This window comes from Sphaerodactylus townsendi, linkage group LG11 (genome assembly GCF_021028975.2).
Source record: "Sphaerodactylus townsendi isolate TG3544 linkage group LG11, MPM_Stown_v2.3, whole genome shotgun sequence".
NCBI classification, from domain to species: Eukaryota; Metazoa; Chordata; class Lepidosauria; order Squamata; family Sphaerodactylidae; genus Sphaerodactylus; species Sphaerodactylus townsendi.
This window is the reverse complement of record NC_059435.1, coordinates 38,360,071-38,377,218: the sequence shown is the minus strand read 5'-3', so window position 1 is coordinate 38,377,218 and position 17,148 is coordinate 38,360,071. Positions and strand designations below refer to the sequence as shown.

General features: G+C 42.8%; 2 protein-coding genes across 4 annotated transcripts in view; one reads left to right on the top strand and one right to left on the bottom strand.

The window, feature by feature from the left end:
• The window catches only part of RFTN1 (raftlin, lipid raft linker 1), a 136,056-nt gene extending 122,518 nt beyond the window's left edge, over positions 1 to 13,538 (bottom strand). The window contains exon 1 of one of the 3 annotated variants that reach the window (XM_048511525.1): positions 13,211 to 13,538. The gene's annotated coding sequence lies outside the window, so the exon portion shown is untranslated. Of the gene's footprint in view, positions 1 to 12,654; positions 12,789 to 13,210 lie in introns of those variants that run through there. The other 2 variants (XM_048511522.1, XM_048511523.1) reach the window with 2 other exon arrangements.
• On the top strand, positions 5,161 to 5,461 carry LOC125440616 (28S ribosomal protein S17, mitochondrial-like). The gene is given in 2 exon segments (XM_048510478.1): positions 5,161 to 5,295; positions 5,297 to 5,461. Coding segments are annotated over 2 exon segments (300 nt in total).
• Positions 13,539 to 17,148: the final 3,610 nt, after the last annotated feature.

Genomic DNA, 17,148 nt, shown 5'->3' with positions numbered 1-17,148 from the left:
CAATAGTGGGATAACTAATTGTTTATTTAGATTAATAAATTATTCTTCTATGAAGGCAATGATCTGAGGCTCTTAAATCATTCATATATTCAGTCATATGGATATACCAATGATACAAATCCATCTCTGACTATAAAACTGTTAGCAGCATGAATATAAAGATATCAACCATGCACAGATACTGAAGGAAAAAGCAACATTACAATGTACAGTTGAATTCTTCCTATTGCTTCCTGAGTGATGAAGGGCGGTCACGGCAGGAACACAACACAATCTTTTCCTCTTCAAGATTTCAAATGAGATCACTCATTTTAGTGATCAGCCATCTCTTAAATCCTCAATTCATCACCGTCTCCTAGACATTTTTAAAATTAGTTTGAGGTTTTGTTAACAAAATGAAAGTTTTGAAAGAACTGATGAAGGAATTGCATATAGTGACGCAAACACTCATCTTTGAATACAGATCTACCAAACAGCAGTAGCAACTCAATGGGGCAACATTCTATCCTCCCTCAGCCCAATTCTCCCCTCACAGAAACTTTTTGCCTTTTCTCTTCCAGCAGGCTCAATGCACGGAAATGAATTTGTCTGGGAGAAGAATGACTAATGAGAACAGCAGCAGAGGGGAAATGGCCAATAGAAGAAGGATGTAGCATTTCATTCGTTCTACTACTTTTCTAATGGAGAATGCCCTATCTGGTTGCTCTACCAAACTAGGCAACAATTGCCATTTGCCTAAGTCACATACAGTTCCGTCCAGAAATATCAGTGATGGATGGGCAAAGATCCTGACCTTTCTTGAAACACACTAATCCCCTTTAGTCTTGTTTGTTATGAGACCAAATCCACCATGTCCAGCTAGCAGCCAAGAGCCAAACAAGATCCCTGCAAAGACTTGAGGAGCAAGATGGCAGGGATCACTGGAGAAAAACAATGGTGCACTTACCTGTAACTGTTGTTCATCGAGTGGTCTTCTGTGCAGGCACACATGGGATTGCACATGAGCCAGCATGCCACAGAGAAGAATGGCAAGCTTTCCTTCAGGAATTCCTGTAGCAACAGAGTGCTCCCTCTCCCTTGCCGAAACAGTCATGAGGTCAGAGGAGGAGGGAGCAACCCCTCCCTTCTCCAACTGCCACCACAGACAAGTTCCCTTGAGAAGTAAGTGGACCCGTAAGTGTCAGAGTGGTGAAGGAACAGTCCACAGCAGGAAAGGAGGGAGTCATATGTGCCTACACAGAAGACCACTCGATGAACAATAGTTACAGGTAAGTATAATGTTGTTTTTCATCTTTGTGGTCCAATGTGAAGTTCCACATGGAAGAGTAGTAAGCTCACCACCTTGCAGGTGGGGTGAGACTGTGAATGAAGTCTGTACTGGTGTAATAGACAACACCCGGTTGCCAAACAATTAAAAATAGGAGACTTTTACATATACCAAGCACCTATATCAAACCACTTTTCTGCCTTGTCAAACAGTGATGAGGCTGCCAGCTCAGAAAGCGTTGTGGGGGAGATAATAGATAAAGAGACATTCGAAAATAACAACGCTAGCACTGTGGCTCCACCCATCAATGAAAGCAGAAGTGTTAGTGAAGAGCTGCTTAGGGAGATTGAGACATTCAACTTATGTCAGCTTACAGTCATAACTGTGGAGTATATTTGCGGTGAACTAAAAACTCTCAACTTGATTGGAGGGAACCTATGAACATAAGAACATAAGAACATAAGAACAAGCCAGCTGGATCAGACCCGAGTCCATCTAGTCCAGCTCTCTGCTACTCGCAGTGGCCCAACAGGTGCCTTTGGGAGCTCACATGCAGGATGTGAAAGCAATGGCCTTCTGCGGCTGTTGCTCCTGAGCACCTGGTCTGTTAAGGCAATCGACTTCTCCTCCATAAATCTATCCAAGCCCCTTTTAAAGCTATCCAGGTTAGTGGCCATCACCACCTCCTGTGGCAGCATATTCCAAACACATACAGGTCACATGCAGACAATACTCAAATTTCATGTTGCTGGTATTGGCCTCACTGTATTGTTTTGGGCACCAGAGGACCAAAGCCTCCAAGGCACATGCAAAGCATACCAAACAGCTTGAAAGTGGACTACTCATTGCATCAAATGTGCCAGTAAAAAAAAAAATAGAAGGGGGTGGGGGGCAGTTCAGGGTCTCCAAAACAATCAAAATGGTGACACCCAGGATACTATGAGAATGCATTTATTTATAGATATGAAATTGCACCCTTCTATAGCAGAAAGTCAACCTCCTGCAACAACTCAGGTGGGAGGTCAAATCTCATGCACTTCGATTCTGAGTACAAAGGGACCAACTCCAATTTCAGAAAGTAACCAACTTTTATCATCTTTAATATCCACTTATCAACAGTGATAGATTCCCAGAAACTCGAAAACGGTGACAGGCTATCAGAAAACACCTTGCCATCTAGTCATGCTTTCTTTTGCTTAGAATTCTCTGTGACCCATACAATTTCTTGAAGCCCTACTTACCAAAAGATGGTCATTGCTGTGCCCAAAACCCATAAGAAGGGGTAAAACAGATTAGTGCTGATATTGAGGAAAGTGTGGTATAAATTTGGACCTATAATGGGAGGTCAACTGCGCAGTAATACCCAGATATTTATCCATAGAGGCTTCTTTATTTAGGGAATTGAGGATATCACTCATTGTAGGGTCAAATTGGCTTTCCACATCAAAGGGAAGATCCTCCAATTTTAGCTTGGTATCATGTGCCATCACAGAAGATCTTAACCATCTATTGCATTTCATTAACTTTTAATAGGCATAAATTTGCAGACACATCCTATAGCCACAAATATAGTTCAACAGAAAGAAAATACCGGTATCCACAGAAGTCAATGGTCAACTTCAAGAGCTCCAGATCACTTCAGATTTAAAAAGGAATTACCAAAAACACTTTTAATGATAATAAAATCCCCTACACAAGCAATATAAAATTACAATATAGCATATAGCTCTCCTTAAATGTACATTCTAATGTGATATGTACCGAAACAGAAGTTGGAGAGCTGTGCAGTTGTTGCTGGTTGGGAGTTAAGTATAGATAGACTGTGGAAAGTTTAAGCTTCTTTTGTTGGCAGACCACTGGATGGTGCTTTGACATAAAATATCCTATTTCAAACATTCTTGAGTGCTTCTGGAATTAGCATAAAGCAATCTAACTTGCTAAGTTTACCTTTGCAAGCATATTTTTGTACTTCGGTGGTAATTTATTTATTATACCATTTACACCTGTAGCATCACATAGTATATTCTCTTGAGCAAGGGCTGAAAAAGCAGGTTTCCAATGGCTGATTTTGTATCAACAATACATCCAGTTGTACAATTGAAGAGGAGTATTGTCTTGTTGGAATAGGATATTCATATACTGCTGTCATGTCACACAATAAACAAACCTTACTTGCCTGAGACAAGTGTTCTATTTTAGTACTAAAGTAAAAGTGATAGGTAGTCCACCTTAAAGTGCATGTGACATTCCTAGGTGCTTCCAGGAAGTTGTCTTTATCACTCTTGTCTTGCTTCTGTCAAGTCTCATTTTCCTCATGTGCATTTTCTGCTGAGATTTTTGCTACCCATTGTTTGATCTGCATCCTGTTCATTGTGTAAGCTGCATCTAAAGTGTACTCTTGTATTACCTCTGCATTGTTAGATGGTATCAAGTTTTGCTAGTGTGCCATATTGAGGTATTTTCAGTATTGTCTAATGGCAAATGGAAAAACAGAGAGTAATGACAGTGGTTCTGGCAGATGACCACGTATGAGCAAGGCTTGAAACAAGTTGTGGTGCATCCATTACCAAAGAAGCTACTGGAGATTTCAGTTTTAATCAGTTGCAAATATTCCATCTTGAGGAAAATGATTGAATGAGTTGTGGTTAGACAGCTTCAGGCATTCCATCCAGAATAAAGCAAACTGAATCCTTTTCGATCTAGTTTCAGGCCTAGTTATGGGGCTGAAACATCCTGCACTGGTAGATGACCTGTGCTGAATAAGTGGAAACAAATATATTCTACAAAAGGAGCAAAAAAGAAACCATGGGGCTCATCTGAACTGTTTTTGTATATGAGAATTATTCTCTATTTATATGTTGTCTATTTGCATGAAGCCTGCACCATCTTAAAACCCTTCTCATGGGACAGGCTCTGGCTAAGGTGGAGTCCAGAATGGCTCAAATAACGGTTACCCTAGCTGAGGGTTGCAGCCTTGACTTGGCCCAGTTGACTACCAGGCCTAGCTCAATACGTAGAAATAACTTCATTAGTATGGCAATGCAAAGCTTCTTCTGATTATGCTGTAATCAGCCAGTCATTTAAGTAAGGAAAAACAGAACAAGTTTTGGTCCAAAGAAAAGCTACCACCACTGTCATGCACTTGGTGCATGACAGTGCAGCCCTCCCAATTGGTTTGGCAATGCCCCTTCCCAGACCTGGGAAGGGGGCACTGCCAAACCAATTGGGAGGGCTGCATATTGGAATGGCTTGAACCCACATGAGAAGCTCAGGTATTTCTGTGGTCATGTTGTGTCGAAACATGAAAATAGGCTTCTCTGAGGTCCATAAAAATGTGTCAAGTGTTTATTGACAAAAATTCTAAAACATGGGGAAGTACAACCATTCTAAATTTAGAAACCACTAAAAACTTGTTGAAATGTCAAAGGTCCAAAATGGGCCAGAACCCCCTCCCCATCTTTTTTTTATCAACAATAACAACGTCAGAGTAGAAACCCCAAGGACCTCACTTAGGGTCAACCTCCTGAATCACCTCTTTTGAAATGAGCTCTTCTATATAAGTAGCCAACTCAGGGAATAGGTTGTCCTCTTTTCTGTTAAAATAGAAACACTGGCGTAAGAATCCAAACTCTAACCTATAACCCAATCTAACAATATCAAAAACCCAAGAATCATTTGAAATAGACTCTCTTTCTCTTACCTCTCCTCCAAAGCACTCCAGGTGATTTATATGATCTCACTACTATCCTCACAGCACCCTTGTGAGGAACACTGGCTTTTGGTCCATCATCATAATAGGATACTGGAGAAACATTATATTCCTGCCACCAAATTGCTCCTCTTTAACAGCATGCCTTACAAAACAAATTTGTATCAACTTGTCTATCTGAACCATGTCTGCGTTACATGGAGCAGTCCATGCCAAATGGATTGTAGGGAAAGTCACTGGAACCAAAATGCAGAAGTCTGCCAAAATGAGAGTCACCAGGCTGGTGCTAGATCCTTACATACTAAAATTCTATAACAAGCAAAAAAACATATTTTGCCCATGACCCCCAGCAGCAATGCATTGTGGGAGACATTGTCCTTCTGAAAGCTTTGCCAGCGCGGAGGAGCAAGCATGTCAAACATGAACTGGCAGAAATTGTGTACAAGGTTGGGAAAGTCATTGATCCTGTGACTGAAGGGGGTTGACCAATAATAGGGTCTTTTCCCAGAGGGCCGCCTTCAGATGAAATGCCCTGTCTAACCTGGTTTTGGGAGTAAATGCCTGGCAAATCCACAAGTCTGGACATTGTGAGCTTCGCCCAAAGACAAAAGACACAAATTATGCTCATTGCTCTGAGTCATTTTGGTGGTGCACTGAGCACACCTAAATGCCTCCTTAGCAGCCATAACAATGGAGGCTCTCATGGTGGGATCACACACGGAGCGGGGGAAAGGGGGTTTCCCTCAGTCCAAGAGAGCTAGGTCTAAAACTAAAGCCATCTCAGCTCTGTACTCACAGTCAATGAAGAAAAAACATTTGAAGCAAACACACACACACACACAGCAGCAAAAGAACAATGGAGTTAGGCAATATAAGTTTCAACTGAATGGTGACAAAGAAAGAACTAAAGGAAACGGGTGAATACCTCTGGAGCGTGTGATGGTATGAGTAGGAAGGGGCTGCCACATCACTTTCTGGAGGGGAAAAGCGCCTCCCGTTGCTAGAGTTTTGAAAATTTTGCTGAACAGTAGGCCTATGTAGGCACAGTTCTAATTTGGGGTACACTGAAGACCAAAATGAACTGCAAAATTAGAGCTATTATATGTGACAGCTCATCTATTTTAAGTTAAATTACATATGATGGTGGGAATTCCATGCCTGAATTGGTCTCACCTGTACTGTTGGCCCAAAAAAGCAAAGCACCTGGTGGGCTTGAACCAGGGAAACAGAACTGGTAGAATGGTTGACCCTACTCCCCATGGTGTTATAGTCCCAGTCCAAACTGGGACCTTGTGTGGCTGTTATTTAAAGAGAGAATGAGTAAGACATGGGGCCAAGAAGTTCCTAGCATCCTGTGTTGTTTGGCTCTGAGCCTGACCTCTCTACAGGCATACAAGAAGGATGTGGAGGAAGAATAGACAGACCACAGCAAATATTTGGTGAGATGTAAAGCTGTTATGGGTAATCTGGGAATATAGTCCTGATGTGCAGCCAGTGTTTCATAACCCATGTCTAACTAGAAGTGGCACAAAGTTAAATGAAAATAGCATGGAACAATTCCACTACAGTTCTGTGACCCTTCACAAATTAAGCCCTAGAAACATTTGCAAAATGCTACATCAGTGTATTTAATTCAGTGTCTCTCCCAGAAAAATCCCAAGGAAATGCACATAGACATACAATGGTGATGCAGTATTGTTAGGAATCACATAAACAGATTAATTAACATTTCTGAAGTGGGGTGTTGTGTGGTTTCCGGGCTGTATGGCCGTGTTCTAGAAGCATACTCTCCTAAGAACATTTCTAAAGTGATCTGGAATCACTGGGTGACAAAGAAGAACAGAACTGTTTCCTAGCAGTAGAATTGCTTTACAGTACTATTTTTCTTTGTCCAGGAAACTATATATGTAATGATGGTTTTACAGACAGGAAGTGCAATGTCTTTCCCTACCCTTTCCTTACCCTTGTGTTAAATAGTGAGGAGGGGGGATGGTAAAAACCTTTCCTGATATTCTAAATTTTTGAGGTCAAGTTTGATGCCTTCAAAATAATTGTAGTGAAAGTGTTTAAAATAACTCTTGGAGATACTAGGAAAATGTAGTTACATTATGACCAATGGGATTGTGATCACTAGAACAGATACGATAAAAATTTGACACTTACTAAAGTACTGTGCAGAAAAAGGGAAATAACAAGAGCAACTCAGATCTTGCACATGTATTTTCCAAGGATGAGGGGTCGCTGCACTACTTCACTTATAAAATGCACAATACTGTTGGCAGTTTTGAAAAGAAAAATAAAATTTAAAACAGAAGCATATTTCTTAGGTGTTTTGGACAGATCAGAAGACAGAGAAGCAGGAAAATTATCTAGATACCTATAAATTGCAGCAAGAATCAAATGGCTAAGAAGTGGGGGTCTGAAGACATTTTACAATGTATGAATGGCAGAATAAAGTGATGGAATGAGCTAAATACACAAAATTAACCAGTTATGTTGAAGCTAAATGGATTATAGCTTTCAACATGGAGTGGATTTTCTGTACAGGGTTTATTGAACAAAAGTTTAAAAATAAGAATATAGCTTTGGTGGATAAGAGTTATCAAGGAAGATTTAAAAATAAGTGTTTGAAATATAAACTAAAATATTTTGAACATATAAAAATCTGCTTCTTTATCTTTGTTTAATTTATTTTCTCAGGAGTAGAAGATTTATAGTAAGGGAATCATAGTTAAAATTAAGTTCTCTGTAAGAAAAGTTGGAACACTTTTACTTTATTGATTTGTTTAAAACTATATAATTGTGATATTTATATTTTGGAACTTATGTAATATGTTATGTATCATATTGTTGAATAAATAAATAATTGAAACTGGGAAAACCACAGGAACACAAAACATTTCCCCACCATACACAATAAAATACCTGTTGAAAAATATTCTGATTATAGCCATCTACACAACTTGGCTGCTTTAATACCACTGACTTGAAAAATAGCATACATTCATAAACAAAACCAGGAATAAGACTGCAACCCAATTAGAAAACAAAACTGTGTACTTAAGGGGAACACAAATGAGAGAACTATTTAAAATAGTTAAAATGACCATTAGGTTTTCAACTAAAGACATCAAATGGCAGAATAATTAAATTCCATCAAAAAGTCTACACTTCTTTCAGAGTTTATTTCTTTAATCAGTTCACTCAGCTGGTTTGATTGTTCAGCACTGCTTTGCAGAAACAGCTCATTCAATTTGTTGCGCCAGCTAGGATTGGAAAGTACTGTCAAGTTTCCGTGCTAACTCCCAGGAAGGAATCAATGTTGCTTAACACCACTTAACAGCAACCCTCTGGCCAATCTAAGAGCATCATACATGGGCTCAAAGGGGAGTCCCATTCCGTTTTCTTTTCTCAGAGGGGTGTGATGCTGCTGAAAGCATCGAGAGCCTGACCACCTCCTGTTCTGGGAGGGGTGGAGCGCACTGCCTCAGCAGAAAAAAACACTACCATTTCCATTTTCCAGACAGAAATTCACAAGAATCCAAAAGCATTCCTATTCACACATTTAATGTCACAGTACATGGGCAAATACTACTGCAGCTCCATTAATGAATTACCTCTTACTACTAGAGAAACAGAAATGTGATGAGATGGTAAAGACTTTACCTCAAGATAAATGAAAATAGAGCTTGGGAAAACAAATGTAATCCTTATTAGCATATCAATTCAATAGAGAAACCTTAAAGAATATCAGCCTGTATAATTAGCTTGCATGAAATATGCAACAACAGACAGCACTGGTGGAACACTTAAGTCAAACTTACCAATCATTCTGTCTGCATCCTGGACAGGGCAAATGAAACAAGTTGTTGATCTCTTATTGATGGATTCCAATGACTGGATTCAAAAATGGATTAAATTATACTATGTAATGAATTATTAGACTTACTGAGTAAATAAGGAGGGACAAATATGTTCCAAAACAAATGCCCTCACCATCACAAATACACTTGTTTACAAGGTTTAAAAATACTATCAAAGCAGAAGTTTATTTCACCTCCTCTCAATTCAAGCCTTCTTGTATATAACACATTAGAATTCCATGAACATATAGTCCTTTCAAGAACACCCTGGCTCAGTGGTACAGTATCTAAAGTAGATGGTACTAAATTCAATCTCCAACATCCCAGTTAAAAGGATTAGGTTGGAACTGTTGTGAAAGGCCTTTGCCTGAGACCCTGAAGAGCTTCTGGTAGAGCACTGGTGTATCTGGGAAGGAAAAGGGGACCAGACCCTTAGGCAGCACTTCATTTATGGCCATGCCCCCCCCCCCCCCTTAACTGCACCCTGGTCCGGAACTGGCTGAGGAGTTCGAGACAGGAGTGCAGTTAAAGGCCGGCGAATGGGGCTTGCCCCACCCACAATCTCCATTTTCCCTAGGATTGGGAGCAGGCCAGCTGGGCTCCCCCTGCCTCCTCTCAGTTGCGTAGCACCCGCGGGACGAGGGGGCATGACCAGTGGTAGGATTCAAATAATTGAGAGAGAAGCTTTCATGGGCTGCAATGGACTTACGCTAGCGCAGGAGTCTGCAACCTGCGGCTCTCCAGATGTTCATGGACTACAATTCCTATCAGCCCCTGCCAGCATTGACAATTGGCAGGGGCCAATTGCTGGCAGGGGCTGATGGGAACTGAACTCCACGAACATCTGGAGAGGCGCAGGTTGCAGACCCCTGAGCTAGCCAAACGACTGGGCTAAATCTGGCCTGACCTCGCCGGCTGGGATGCTGGCATCATGTTCGGTGCCACATTCCAGCCCCAGGGTGGGGGATGGGGGTAGTGGTGTATGCACTCTGTGGTGGTGGGTGGATTCAAATAATTTAACAACCGGTTCCGAAAGGACTCAGTGGTGGGATTACAACCATTCTCTGAACTAGATAAAAAATTAGCAACCGGTTCTACTGAATAGGTGCAAATAGGCTGAATCCCACCACTGGGTGTGACACCCCAGGCAGAGCCACGGCGGAAGCATGGCTGGGCCACGGTGGGGGCATGGTGGGGGTGTTCCAGGGGGCGCTGCAGGAGCAGGGATACAGGGTGCATGCGCACCCCGGGTGCAGTTTCCCCTTGCTACGCCTCTGCCTCATCCCCAAATGCAGTTCAGGTGGGTCCAGTTGGCTGGCCCCATGCCTGACCATTATGTGAAGATAGGAGCAGCAAGGGCCTGCTTGAGCTTGGCCTCAGCCAGGATTGGATCCAGCACTAAGAAGTCTGCAATTTAGCGCTAAATCCAAGCCTGGCTAAAGCCAGGCTCAGACTGAAGCTGGCTACTGTTGAGCCTCTAGCTTTATACTGTTTGCTCCACCCCACCAGCTCCACCTAACAAGAGATGGAACCTGGCAGAGACAAAGTATAAAGCTAGAAGCTCAACAGAAGCCAGCTTTAGTCTGAGTTTGGAAGCCTGCAGCAGAGTTGGATCCAACTGTGGCTGAGGTAAAACTTAAACGGGTCCTTGCTGCTCCCATCTCCCTGTGGAGATTGTGGATGGGGCAAGCCTTGCTCACTGACCTTCAACTGTGCCTCCTTCCCGGGGGGGGGGGGGGGGTACAGATGTGGGGTGTGTGTGGCCGCAGTGCCCAAGTTAGCCTTGGGTACTGTTTTATGTAACTACGCCCCTGAGTCAGAATAGGCAATATTGACCTTAACAGACCAATGGTCTAAATCAAATCAGTATAAAGCAACTTTTATATTTTCCTCTTGTACAGGATCCCCAGAAATGGCTTATAACAAAATATTAAACTGTGCAAGCACTATAAACAAACTAGTATAGTAACATCAGTAAGAAATAAATACTACCAACCCAAAAAGCAGGCATAAAATCCGTCTCAAATTTGACAAGATAAAAGTAACTATTCAATAAAAATATAAACAATAAGCAATTCTTAATCAGAAAAAAGCCTGACTCTATAGACTTAAAAGATACCCAGGAAAGGTTGCTTTGACACTGGAAATTTAACTATGGGTATGCAAACCTTGCACAAGCCTACACAATAACCTTGGCTTTAGTACTGAAAAAGGTCCAGTCTTTTGTGGTTATTTGCAATAACTCTCATGTAACTTCTCTCACCGAGGAAAAGTTCAAATGATTATCTTGGAATCCAAGCAGGATCTACATAGGAAACCCAAATCTTTAATGAGTTCTAATCTCAGACAATTCAGGGGCTTAAAGACCAACAGCAGAACTTTACACTGTGCCTGGAAATTAGCCACCAAAGTCCCTAGTCTCATCAATACCTCACCCTACAAAAAACTAGTTATTATCATAAATGGTAACTAGTAATAAGTTTATTGTCTTGTTCATAGGCCTTCACAGCCTCAGCATTAAATGGCACCTAGCTATTCACAGGAAATTGCTTATAGCAGGAAAAAGAGTCTGTATGACAACATGTCAATTGAAGACTGAATACACCTTATTCTGAAAACTTTAAAAAGTTCAGAGACTAGCCATATTGGCATGAAACTGCAAGATGTCAAGAGCAGCTGTCATGTATCAGTGCCTTATCTGGTTTCTTTGGGTAATTTTGTTGTTGAGTAATTCAATACACAATTTTCTTTTGCTGGGTTCTTCTTTTTAAAAAATCAAACACAGGTCTGATCTACAATCTTTCAGAAGTCTGTCACACATACAAACTCCACCTGACCATGTGTGATTAAAAACAAATTAGTACTCTCCACCCCCACCCCCAAACAAGAGTGATAGCAAGTAAGATACTGCCTGCCAACCCTATTTTTACATTTAATTCAAAACAAAATCAATTAATTCAAAACAAAATCTCCCAAACTAATGAAAGAAAGGTCAATTTTTAAGTGAATTCACATGAAAGCTGGTGCCTGTTTGATGGAGAAGGAACAAAAATAATTGATTTCAACAGGCTTTAAAATTGAAAGGTGTCAGTCTTTAATCAACTCTGTTGAGATTTTTTTATAGTTGAAGGCTATTTAATCTAATAACACTTAGTACATCTAGCACACTTTGGGTGGAAATACGTGCTGGAAAGCACACTTGCTGGAAAGCATCAAAACGGAAAATGGACTTCACTGACTTATACAGGAGCAGCTCCAAAGATGGTGAGCATCTATGCATGCAAACCCTAAACTGTTGTCTATAAGGCCACTGACTTTAACTGAATTGGGTTCAGTTCTAATTAGAATTAGAATTAGAATTGGATTAGGAATGCACTGCAGTTTCCACCCAATGTTTCTAGCCATCCTTTTAATTTATTTTGCTTCACTGACATCCTGCATCCTAACACTCCCTCCCCCCCCCACCCAACAATGAGACAAAGCCGCTCACATGGTCCTCCACTCCTCCACTTTATCTTCACAACAACCCTGTGATGGAGGTTAGACTGAGAATGTGCAACTGGCTCAGAGGTCACTCCACAAGCTTTTGTGGCAGAGTGGGGATCTGACCCTCCCCCCCCGCCCCCAACACCACCCTTGTGTCACTCAGGAAGTGTACAATCTTCACAGCAAGCTGCCCATGGCAACAGATTAAGGTCAACAGAAATAAACAAAAATGAACTCTACGACGTGACAACCCGGGTATAAATTTGCACGGCTGTTGCAGTTATAGGAAATGACAACGTTTCCCTCTATTTAGCACAGGCTATCTTTACCTAGTAATGTATTCCGGTGTGGATTCTGGACACATTCACACCAGCGAGGAGCTTCTACAAAGAGATCCTCTTGCTGCCTTTAAATTCATAGGATGGCAATGCTGAAAAGGCTCTCAAAAACTTCTGCGGAAAAGAGAAAGGCAGGGCATCGATTCCCCGCTCCGGTCCCCCCATCGGAAAGCTGATCTCCGACACACGCTCGACCCCCTCGCTTCTCCCCGCGAGCCAGCGGGACGCCCAGGGTTGCAACTGGGATCCCGGTGGGGCGAAGGGTGGGATCCCGGGCTCCGCCGAAAGCCTCGGCCCCCGCTGCCCAGAGACCTTCGGCAGAGCCAGAATTTCCCCCGCCGCGTCGCCAGCACCCAGCCCTCCGTCCCCACCTCCTCACACCTGGACTGGGCGAGGAACAGAGGCAGAGACTTTCCAAATCCCTCCCGCCTGGCGGTAAAGTTTGGCGAGGCGCTAAACGCCACCAGCCGCGGCATCGCAAGACCTGGAGGCGAAGCGAGGCAAAGGGGAGGCGATGCGCCGCCCGACCGCGCCTAGCGGATCGTACCTGGCAAGATCACCTCGAATAACGGTCGGGAGGTTTCCCAGGAGGACTTCGGCACCGGCTGGTCTCCCTTCCCGGTCTGCTCGCCTCCCTTTGCGACGCCCTCTTAGAGCCCGAGCAGAGAGGCGGCCGAGGAGCCGCTCCCGATGCGATGCATGGCAGCGCGGAGAAAAGTTTGCGCCTCGCCAACCCTTCGGGAAAGGAGCGGCGGACTTGGCGGCGCTTCTGCAATTGCTGGGGAGGCAGCCAGAGCGGGACTGGGAGGCGCCTCGCCGCGGTGGGGAGCGGCCGGCGCAGCTCCTCGCACTTCCTCTTCCTGCTCGCGGGCCCCCCAAATGTGCGGGGGAGCCGGCTTGCTGATCGAGAGCAGGGAGGGTACCCGGGGGCACGCCTGCCCCTCTCCCGGAGTGACGGCGCTTCTTCTCTCAGGGCACCTTGCCTTGGAGGTCCATGCCCCGGAGTCCGGCTTCTGAAGGCACGTGCTTCGGGACGTACAAGTTTTGCCGTTATTATGGTCGGCAGGGAATAATGTGTTTGTGTTGATTTGGAAATCCCCCCCCCCCCAGCAAAAATCTCCCTCGTCAGGATTCTCTGGGCTCCCAGGGACTTGCCCAGGGTGACCTCTGGGCTCCCAGGGACTTGCCCAGGGTGACCCATGCTTGTTCCCTTTAATCGACTCTCTGGTATTCTCCGCATTACCTCCCTACTGAAGTTGTCATCAGGCCTGACGTTTAGACGTTTTATCTGGGGTTTTCTGATTACTTTAAAAACACATTGTTTGTGACTGGAGTTTCCTCCCTGGCACCCATAATAGATTGAGTATCATTCCTTGCCTGTGGATAGCCCAAATTTGCACTTGCATGGTAGGACTTGGGGTGGGGGTGGAGAGACGGGACAGCTCACTGTTCCCTGTATCCTCTTCCTCACATTATTTCTTCTTTCCTTCCACCTGTCAACCCCCACATCCTGTCTTCTTTCAAGACCCACTTGCATGGCAGGACGTGTAGGGGGCATCTCACTTTCCTCTGTATCTTCTTCCCCGCACTATGTCTTCTTTCCCTCCACCAGTCAACCCCCATTTCCTGTTTCTCTGCCTCATTCTCTCCTCACCCATTCACAATCCTACCTTTCATATCCCTCCCATCCTCAGCTATATTATTTATTTCATTTATACCACATATTTCTCTAAAGTGGAAACCTAACTCACTTATTCTCCTCATCCTTTTTATCTGCACAATAACATAGTGAGGTAGGTTAGGCTGAAAGTACATAACTAACCTAAAATCACCCAGTGTGCTTCTGCAGTAAGATTGGGATTTGAATCTAGATCTCTCAGTCCTTGCTTGGAAGCTCTAAGTTGCTTTCATAGGGTGGCTGCTGTTGAACAGTAGCAAGCTTTCAAATGGTATCATCCAGAGGTTGCTTCCAGGGCTAGGGTTACCAGGTAAGACTTCGAGATCTCCCAGAATTACAATTGAACTCTAGATGACAAAGATCTAGATGACTGCTTTGGAAGGTGGACTCTATCGAATTACAGCTGGCTGAGGCTTCTTCCCTCCCTAAACCTTCTCTTCCTCCAATTCTACCACAAAATCTCCAGGAATTTCCCAACTTGAGCTGGCAGCCCTAGTCAGGCTTAACTCCCTCAGTGAGTTTTTCCTCAGTGACCAAAATAGGCCCAGAAGGGACCCTCCCTTCTTCCCCTGCCTTTTTACTAGCAAAAATTCACCCTGGAGTACTATGGTTACCTAGCAACAGCCACTGAGGGAATCCATTACTTAAAATCACAGGTGCTCCTTTTGTAATTTTCAGTTTTTTTAACCTCCAAATTATTTTTTTATTTCATACCTTTCTGTAAACATGGGTTGTGGAAATATCTTTAGGCTTGTGGAAATATCTATATATTTATATATATAATATATATCTATATTTAAATATTTTTCAGGCTTGTGGAAATATCTATATTGCCCATTCACAGCTCTGATCACCAGATTTAACTATCCACAGATTTGGGCAAGTTAACTGTTAGCATACTTTGTTGGCACATGAGGTAGGTGCACTGAAAAAGCAGCAAATGAAACGTGCATCAGTAATTTGTATAGCGTTCGCTTTTTCATCAGTGGGTCAGCTTTCCTATTTTCTTTCTCGGCTTCTTTGACAACATACATATTGATGATAGAACAATTTGTTGCATACAGACACTGAGTGATGGGCATGGACACGTGCAGTTTTACAGCCACTGAGTGATGGGCATGGACACGTGCAGTTTTACAAACATCTGTGGCTGCATGCTGTCAGCATCTAAATGGACTTTCAGAGCCATTTGTGAGAGGTAGTAAATGCCAATGAACTTTAGCAGCACGCAGTTAACTCTGAATGGTCATACAAAAGCTAGAGTATAGTAAATATAAGATCCCTAGGGAGGGGAATAAATCCACTCAGACTTCTTGTAATGATAACTATCAGGTGTCTATTACCATCATCTTTACCATCAAGTTGTGGCAGTCAACCATAAAGCACAAATTCTACTTATGTTGGCCTAAAAATGCAAATAAGCCATTATTGTTTGACCACCCACACAATTTGATTTGAACAGAGGTTTTTATCCTCCTCCTTCAGCATACTTGCTAGTCCCGACCAAACTGCTTGAATATTAAAAAGGCATCAACTTTCTTTCATCTGTGGCTGCATGTGCACAGCAAGAATTCTCCATTTTGCAATATTTTCTGTTGCAAATGCAAATACATTTGAATTGGCAATGAAGCACAGGCTAAATACTTCATTCTTTCAAAAAAGAGAACAGTAAACCACGTTTGAGAAAAAAGTGCTGAGAATAGGGAAACCTGAAAAATAGATGATTACAGGATGATTTGTGAATTTTCCCCAGAACAGTGCTCACATGGAAGCAAGGGCAGAGAGAACACCTTTATAGATCAAGTCTACAAAAAGCAGGGCTGATCCTACTATTCAGCATGGCGAGAAAGACTTGTTTGGGCTGCAAATTTTACGGTATCACTAAAGCACTAAAAATAATTAATTTGTTATAGTGTTACTGCTAGGGTAGTTCTATTTGGATTTTCTGCTTTAGGTACCAAAATCGAGTACCTTTGATATGCAAAATACATACAAACATTAAAAAGGAAGTGGTGCCATCAAGTCACAGGTAACTTATGGTGATCCCTGGTGAGGTTTTCAAAGTAAGAGACATTCAGAAGTGCTTTGCCATTGACTGCTTCTGCGTCATGACTTGATATTCCTTGAAAATCTCCATCCAAATGCTTGCCAGGGCCTTCCCTACTTAGCTTCTGAGATATGATGAGATCAGGCTAGTCTTGAGCTATCCAGGTCAGGGCTACAAAAGCGTAGGTCCAGCTTTCTCACTCAGTCTCACATGATTCCCCTCTTTCCTACAGCTTACATATGTCTTTTGACTATACAGGTCCCATGATACCCAGCGTAGACTTTTCATGGTCTCCTCCTTTTACTCCAGTGGAAAAACTGGTTGGATCCAACCTGGTTGGATCCAACCTGAAGTATAATTATTCAGTCACAAGTTGCCCTGAACTCAGTAGCATTACTAGATAAATGAATTCAGGATTGGGCTAAGTGTAATGCTGTAATTAGGAATGTACAAAACTCTCACTTCACATAATAGAATTGAATTAGTCCTTCTACCCTTCCTGGCACGTGCTGTAAAAGACCAACCATTTAGGACGCGGAGTCTTCTAAAAGTTTCACTTGATATCTCCTAGACTATAAAGGAAACCACACTGAGGGATTAATTAAGAGATAACAGGTCTGGTTTGCAAATACCAGAAAATCTAGAGGGAGTAATAAAGCATTAAGAGTCCCGTGGTGCTGAGTGATCAGTTGCATTACAGCAGTCCAAGCTCTTCATGACCTGAGTTCAATCCCAACGGAAGCCAGTTTCAGATAGTCAG